General features: G+C 38.1%; 1 protein-coding gene across 1 annotated transcript in view; it reads left to right on the forward strand.

The window, feature by feature from the left end:
- The window catches only part of VRK1 (VRK serine/threonine kinase 1), a 35198-nt gene extending 31923 nt beyond the window's left edge, over positions 1 to 3275 (forward strand). The window contains exon 13 of the mRNA XM_062495550.1: positions 1901 to 3275. Coding sequence (XP_062351534.1) covers positions 1901 to 1983 — 83 coding nt within the window. The 3' untranslated portion in view covers positions 1984 to 3275. The remainder of the gene's footprint in view (positions 1 to 1900) is intronic.
- The last annotated feature ends 4880 nt before the right edge of the window (positions 3276 to 8155 follow it).

Below are 8155 nucleotides of genomic sequence, written 5' to 3' on the forward strand. Positions count from 1 at the left end.
ATATGTCTCCCCTTTTTCTTTATTTTTTTTTACTTTCTTCAGATAAGTGAATTAAATTCCATGTTTTCTTGTTGTTTTTGTTAGAGAGCTGGAAACCATTTTTTCTCCCCACTTTTCTCAGACTCATTTTGTATGATAGAGCCCAGAACTAAACACAGTACTGCTAGGTTTCTTTTGTAAAGCTTTGTTTTGCATTGTTCTCTGCCTCCTTGATTCACCCAAGTTTACTCATTGAGCTTGAACGATCAGTGGCTCCCACTTCTCAAAGGCTGTTGTCTTAAGCAAGCAGCTTCTTTCTTAAGGACTTCCATGAAATCCAATTTTACTTTTCTTTACCTGTACACTTGACATGGATTGTGGAATTATATATAGTTTTACAGGCAAGAACTGAAGCAGTTAGGCATACTATTCAAGCAGGAATTTAGGATTAAGAAGAAAAAAAACATGACTGGGAGATGAAAAATATTTTGTTTTTACTGTATATGCAAAATTGTAGAAATTTTTATTATACGTAATATTTTTTTGTCAAAGTGACTGCAGTTGAATGCGGTTCACGGAAATGAGCAGTGGCATTTTGTTTTCTTCCTTTTCCCTGGTAGCAGGCAGGCAAGAATCAAAGTTCAGGGAGGTTTTTATTATTGCTTTTAGGTATGGTCTCTTTGAACAATCTGCCTTCCAGGTTTACTAGGAATCTTATTTAGATGGGATTATTCCTTACCTTTGTTAATAAAATATTGTCAAGTGATGGCTTGAATCTGTAGGCACAGGAGCACTGTTAGCTGAGCTGATTTAACAGCTGAAACTGCCAAACAGAAATCTTCCTTTCTTTTTCACCTGTGTGCATTCCACCTCCCCTTGTATAAACTGCATTCAGAACACGCTAAGATGCCACAGTTCACTGTGGCACAGTGAATGTGAAATTTAATGTGAAATTCTCACATTAAACTGTGAGAATACCAGACCAAAATTTCGTTGCTAAGTGTCCTAGTTTCAGATGGCATGGAGTTAATTTTCTTCCTAGTAGCTGGTGCTGTGCTGTATTTTGGATTCAGTATGAGAATAATGTAGATAACACAGATGTTTTGGCTGTTTCCAAGCAGTGCTTACCCTAAGTCAAGGACTTTCCAGTTTCCTGTGCTCTGCCCATGAGGAGCTTCACAAGAAGCCAGGAGGGAGCATGGCCAGGACAACTGATCCAAAGTGGCCAAAGGGATGTTCCATACCATGGAATGTCATACCCAGTATATGAAATGGGGGAGTGGGCTGTGCATCAGTCAGCGAGTGATGAGCTCTTGTATTGTGCATCACGTGTGGGCTGGGGTTTTTTCACATGTGTGGTAATTAATTTCTTTACTTTTGTTACTATTCTTTTACTTTATTGTAATTAATAAACTGGTCCTATTTCAACCTATGAGGATTTTTTTTACTTTTTTCAATTCTTCTATATTTCCCAGTGGGAGGGGAGGGGGAGTGCATGAATGAACTCTGCATGGTAGGTAGCTACTGTCTGGGGTTACTGTGATCCCAGAGCTGGATGAGCTTAGCACAAGGTCCAAAAGGATGGCTTAATACTGGAAAACATTATAAAACTGAAAGCTGGCAAGTGGGGAGGATTTTGTTGAGAATCTAATTATTTTGGTGAGGATGAGCTAAAAAAATGGCTCAACTCCATGTGATGATACTCTTGGAGAAGTTGAGCTGCACAACGTTTTTTAGGAGGTCAGTGCCCAGAAGTCCTTGTAGATTCTCCTCTGTCCATGGTATATTCCCCCTCCCCACTTAAAGCTCAGTGAATGATTTGAGTTGAGCTATCCTTTTAAAAACCAAAGGTATTTTCTTGTGATCTGTTTTTGTTATTTTATTTAACACAGTCTGTCTTTTTGTTTTGTTTGAATTGCAGATGCAATTGCTACCAGAACCCAGAAGGTGACCTCACCAAAACCCAAGAAAAGCACAGCAACCAGAAAGAGAGTCCAGAAGTAAATAATATATGGAGCAACAAATTAAGTTGCTCTGTGGCTCATTTCTGTGTTGTTGTTTTGGGTGGTTTGTTTTGTTTTGTTTTATTTTTTTTCTTTTATGTTTTTTTGTAGCACTGGAATATTTTTCTTTCCTTTTTAAATGATGAATCCTGTAAAAATATGGACTGCTATTTGTACCTGTTTTTGAAGAATAAATGTTTTATTAAAATATTTGCATAATTTATGTATACTTAAATACTAATGCAAAATTTTGCCAACTTTTGAAGTGGGGATGCATTTTTATTCGTTATATACATGAATTTGTCTTAAAGGCAAACTAAAAGAGAGTGCTTTTTTCCTTCTTTGTAATGTAGAGATAAAGCCTTATTTAGTTGTTTCATTATGGATACTGTGTAAGAAACAGCAGTGTTGCATCTAATTTCTCACAGTTTTGAGTGAAGTCATATTTGTGGTCACTTAAATGTGCACTGAGATGAAGTCTGAAAAATCAGAAAAACTTTTAAATAGGTTTCAAGTGTTTGAATTAAAAACAGAACATCGGGCAAAAATCATGTCCTTCCATTCTAGTTTAGATAAAATGCATTTAAGCAATTCTTTGGAAGACAGGTACTGAGTTTTAGCCATTTTTTTGCGTAGTATTTGTGTTTGTATCACTTTTCCAATTATTCACAGTTTCTTTGGAAAGAAAGAGATCAGAATTTCAGACAAAGGGCCCAGGGCAAGGAAAAGAACCAACCAAAAACCAATGCCTATTCTCAACCACCCCCTCAGATTTTCTTTTTATATTAGTGAAAAGACTAGAATATAATTTTTAGAAATTTTGTGCAGGATCTAGTTCCAGTGAATAATTGTCTCGTATCTGCTTCTCCTAGCAATAATGGTTTACCTTTTTAATACTTGAGGAGCATGTAATCTTCCAAATCCTTTTGTAAAAGTGCTTCCTTGGTTAGCTTTGAATCCTCTCTTCAGAGTTCTAGTTCAGAAAATAGTGTTGAATTCCAGTGTGAAACACTGCTACATTTCATATATCTACTGCAACTTACACATAATAAGGCATGGACATCATTCTTATCAGGGCAACCGAAAATTAGGCAAACCAAAAGGAATCCATATGAGCCAGTGAGATGTCGATGAGCCAGTATTCGTGTCGATGTCCAGCTTGCTTGATTGTATAATGTCTGAATAGCAACTCATGAGATTAAATAAATGTAGCATGAAATGTTGAATGAATGAATGATGTTATGTTTTGTAACAAGGGAATCTGCTGTTTTCAAATAAAACTGGAATACCGTATTTAAGAGGTGCTTTCTCATTTCTGGTGACTGTTAGGCTTATTTTCCTGGGTATTAGCAAAGTGTGGCTAACAACTTCAATTGTAGCATTCTCTTAATTTCAGATGTAAAAGTACGATTGCTAAAACCTCTCTCATGTTTAAAACTCTTCATATCAAACTATCATTTTAATGACTTCATTTAATAATTTTGTTCAGAGAATATATTACACTGTTCTGAATAGCTATTGTCAGGAAGGCATACTGTATTCTCTTCCTTGTCACATACTCAAAGTCATTCTTTTGTACTTCAGTTGTTTGACACTTTATTTTTTTTAGTAACTTATTTACCGGTAAACTTCCTTTGATTACTTTTCAAGTTTTCAAGCACTGTGTTTTCTTTTGACACCACCAAAGCCAAACGGAGCAAGCAGCTATTTCCATATATTTAAAAAGAATGTTTAGGGGTGCAAATTTCATAAGCCACCCCAAAAATGTCCTGGAAAAAGATGTCCTGGCAAGTGTTCTGTCAAGGAAAAGGGTGCTTTTTATTTAAGATGCATGTTGTTCCAGGGCTTGTCTCTGCTCACAAAGCCCTGCAAAACGCCAGGCTCCAGCTCTCTGCTGGTGGGGTTTAAAGCATGGGATGGCCAGGAAGAGCGGAGGGGAAGGCTGTGATCGTACCCGCAGCGCTGCCGTATGGGTCACATACGGTGTGTGCTTGCACACACGTGCTCTCTGCTTTGCAAAGCACTGATGGGGAAATACAGCACTTCAGGAGAGGCGGAGGGTGCAGTCGGATTTTGTTGACATCCCCGCTTGAAAGTAAAGTCCCTAACACAAAAGAAGCAAGCTGCCTTTAGACTGCATTTACTGCTCTTGATGACTCCAGTTGTGTGTAAATATTAGAAAACAGCAGGGTCCTGCATTCCAAGAATCACTTGAGCAGTGCCATGAAGACAAGTGTCCTTACTAGTATTGTAGTCATACTCCCAAGCTCTCCTGCTGTTTCTAATCTGTGCGTGCAGCCGTGAAAAAACTGGACTGACATTTACAGGCACAGCAGGGAGACACTCGAGTAGGGAATGTTAAAGACTCCGCTACCTATGTTTCAAAGTGGCCACCATACATGATAAATCTTCACAGGAGAACTAGTCAGCACTTCAGCTGATGGTGTAATGAGGATATTGATAATGAAGCACAGAATGCTTTTAGTGCTTGGACATTTTGCAGACAGATTGTTTATATTTTCCCCTAAACTAAAATATCTGGAGAGACAGTCAAATTTGGGATGGATATTACATATTTTTTAGATGGTGCTGGTTTGATAATTTTTACAGGATTATTTTCCAATAAGTTAATATAAAATTATAATTCCCAATATTTGCTGCAGCTAGCATTAAGAAGGGGGTCAGTTGCTTTCCTGAGTAGTTTGACAGACTTCTCTCACTGTTTTGTCCCAGTGAGCTGCCAGATTTTGGATGCCATAATACCAGTAATGCAATTAGGTTTCCTGCACGTTGTCTGGTTGACTTCTCAGTTAAGAGTTTCTTTCCCTTTGGGAAAAAGACTAGACAGACTGTCATTTGCTATTACTAATTCTGCTTAGCATTATCACTGGAGCTTTTTTGTAATTAGCTATCTTAGTTGGCTCTTAAATTTTAATAGCCAATTGAAGCTACATTTTAGCCAAGTTCCATATCTAAATTGCATTCAGTCCATTAACAAAGTTGGTTAAAAGGCTATTAAAGCAAAAGCCAATATATGGTGGTTAGCACTTACATCTTTGCAGCAGTAGTAGTACCAGCCTCCAATGAATATTCTCAAGAACTGGCACTTCCTTCTAGAAAGGAAGTGTACAAAGAATGACCAAAGTTTGTTTTGGAAACAAAGGCTGAATATGCAGAATACTTGTAGAAAAAGTAAATAAATTGAAGTGTGTCTTTTCTAGAAGAAGGTGGGGGAAGATGTAGAAGGGGGCAATTAATGGTTCTGCTCAGATTTGTCAGGTTCTGGAAAAGCCAAATAAATGAAGTGATGTTTTTCTCCACTTCAGCTGATCAAAATTATTAGCAAAACCATCTGAAGCACCTTCTGGTGGAATTGTCATCTTGCTGAGTTTAGTTTGTAAAACATCCTGCCAGACATTAAAAAAACTGTAACCATGCCAGCACATAGGCTCAGAGCGCCACTTCTCTAATTGATAGGCCCTATAATTTTCTTTTTTACTGAAGACCATGGCTGGATACCTTAGCCTCCCGTGTAATTTAATATAGCATCAGTCTGAATCTTTTATCCCTAGCAGCATTTTTTTTTAATTAGCTTTTTCTCCCCTTTGTTTTTCTTAAGGTGTAGACAGGAGATTAACTGCCTTTGGTTCATCCTGTGACTAATAATGCCTTTCTCAGATTTTCCACTTAAAGTAAAAAAATCTTTACTTTTGGGAAGACATCAGATATTAATGCTGTTATGGCTTTAATAGTCTACCAGTTGCTGATGAGCTATTTCAAGGATAGTTTGCAGTGCCCGGTATAGGTGATGATAGGTGAGTATCAGTAGCTTCATTGTAGGAGGTGTGAGGCAGACTCCAGATTGTATCTTAATAACCAGTATATGTCTGCTTTTACCAGCAAATGCAGTGGGACATCTAAATGAGAATTTCCAGAGCGTACCAGTTCCGTTTGAAAACGGAACACATTGCTGGTGCTCTTTGAACAAGAGTCAGATCCCATTGCCTATAGTGGTACTGCAACATCAAACTGACTGGAAAAGCTCTGTGGGAATAAATACCAATTCCTTTACCTCCCACGTTGTTTTGGGGGTGCTGGGCTCTTTGCAATGCTGAGGTACTCAATGGGAGAAGGAATCTGTTCTTTGTGATAAGTGATTTTCATTATGTCCTTTCGCAAAGGCAGAGAGAAAGCAGATGTGGTGGGATCAACTTTTTTGAAAAGTCCTAGAGTCCTAGTTGGGATGTCAGATAGCTTCATGCAACAGCGTGCTAACTCATAGGCATTTAACTGACCTTATTCAGCAGCTGAAGATTTAGAAGGTTGATTCCGTGAATTTGATGCTTCATTTAAGTTCTTTATCTCTGTGAATGCTACCTCTATAGCACCCATTTGGGGTTTAGAAAAATGCAACAGCTCTAATTGGCTGCTAAATTAGACTACTTTTCATACATAGGCACATGGATGTGCCATGTTTTTAAATATGAAATCACAAACAGTATTGCACTTGTACTTCTTTCTGAAGTCTCTGTTTCATCTTATCCTACTCAAACCTTTCATCTTCCAGACTGGTGCATATTCTGGCCGTGTAGTCTTCTGTGCCAGATTTTAATGCCCTTGCATTTAGTTCTGCATACAAATACCTGAAATTGTCAAATGGCCCTCAGGTTTCACAGCTTGCTAAGCTGCTATAAGTGAAGCTTTTTCTTCCCCATGGAGAATGCTGCAACAAGTCAAAATTGAGGTTTTGCATTTTCTCAGGAGTACACTAAAAAGAGTTGTGGGGGGACTGTCGTTTGACAGGAGAAAGATTGGCTCCCATATTTCTACCCCTTGGCTTGCAAGGTCAGCTTTCCAACCCTGCAGACCTTCACTGCTGTGATGGGCTTTCATAAGTATACTCAAAATAAAACTGATGAGAACACAGTGAGACAGCTGTGAAGTATAGTAGAAGTGAAAAGAAAATATACATTTTTATGAACTTTCCTGAACTTATTCCTTTTGCCAGACCACTCCAGACAGGAAGAAGCTGGCACAGTGAGAATCTGCATCTGCAGCTTCTGAGAGAAGAAAAATGCTTCCTTGGCAAATGGAGCTATAAACCCAGAAAATTAAGGATTAATATGTTCATTTTTACAGAAGCAGTGAGAATACAATAACATGAAATACAATCAAGGAGGATGCATTTAAAAGACAAAAGAGCCCTGGAAGGGACGGTACTTAGCTTTGTTCAGAATGCAAACTCTAACATGTAGTTCTGGGAACTGGTGAATTGCACAGCTTAATGTTAAAAGAAATTGCTTCATACCACAAGAAATACACGATCTGTGCCTTGAAAACCTGAAGGTACTTTCCTTTCTCTTTCTGCCAGGAGAGGAGTAGAACACTGGATCTACTTGAAAGTAAGTAACCTGCCAGCTAATTTTGTCTCTCTGCTGCTAAACCTGAACAAAAATAGTGTAAGTAATAAATTGAATTCCTTTCTGAGAAGAGATATATCTATAAAAAAATAATAATACCTTTGTTCTTCCATTCTCACTCATCTCTCATTGTGGAGCTGTTTTCTTTGGATTGGTGGAACTGCAGTAGCAAATGTGAAGTCCCTGACTCCCTTCTAACAATACTTGGTGATAGCCACAGCAAAAAATATACAGCAAAGAATCCCACATATAAAAGACAATGTAGTGCTGAAAATATCTGGGTGTGGTGTAACAACTAGTTTGCTCTGTCACTGATAGAGCTGATCATCAATAGTAATTTGTAGGCTTTGGGCTGTTTTAATTGGTGTGGTCAAATCAGGAGGGAGGTGAAATTTGAAATTAATTTCTTATCCAGACCAGGTATCACTTGATAAATCTCTTTGGAGACTGACAACAGTTTTTGCCTTTATTATTCTCATATGTGAGATCATTTATGTGTGGCAGTGAGTTGTGTTGCTGATTGCTTGTTTCCCTTCCTCATGGTAAAGCCATCTTAAAACCAGTTTTGAAATTTGTCATCCATTTCTGGTGAAAGCACTGCCCAAGATTTTCTCTAAAACTGACCACAATATTTTCCTTTCAGTGCATGGAAACTATTCTGTTTGGGGGGGTGAATTCCAGTTTATATTGAAATTCTGACCTTTCAGAGGTAGTAGCACCCAAAATGCTATTTGAAGCCAGTAAGGGCTGCAG

The sequence above is a fragment of the Cinclus cinclus genome, chromosome 6, assembly GCF_963662255.1.
Source record: "Cinclus cinclus chromosome 6, bCinCin1.1, whole genome shotgun sequence".
In the NCBI taxonomy this organism is placed as follows: domain Eukaryota; kingdom Metazoa; phylum Chordata; class Aves; order Passeriformes; family Cinclidae; genus Cinclus; species Cinclus cinclus.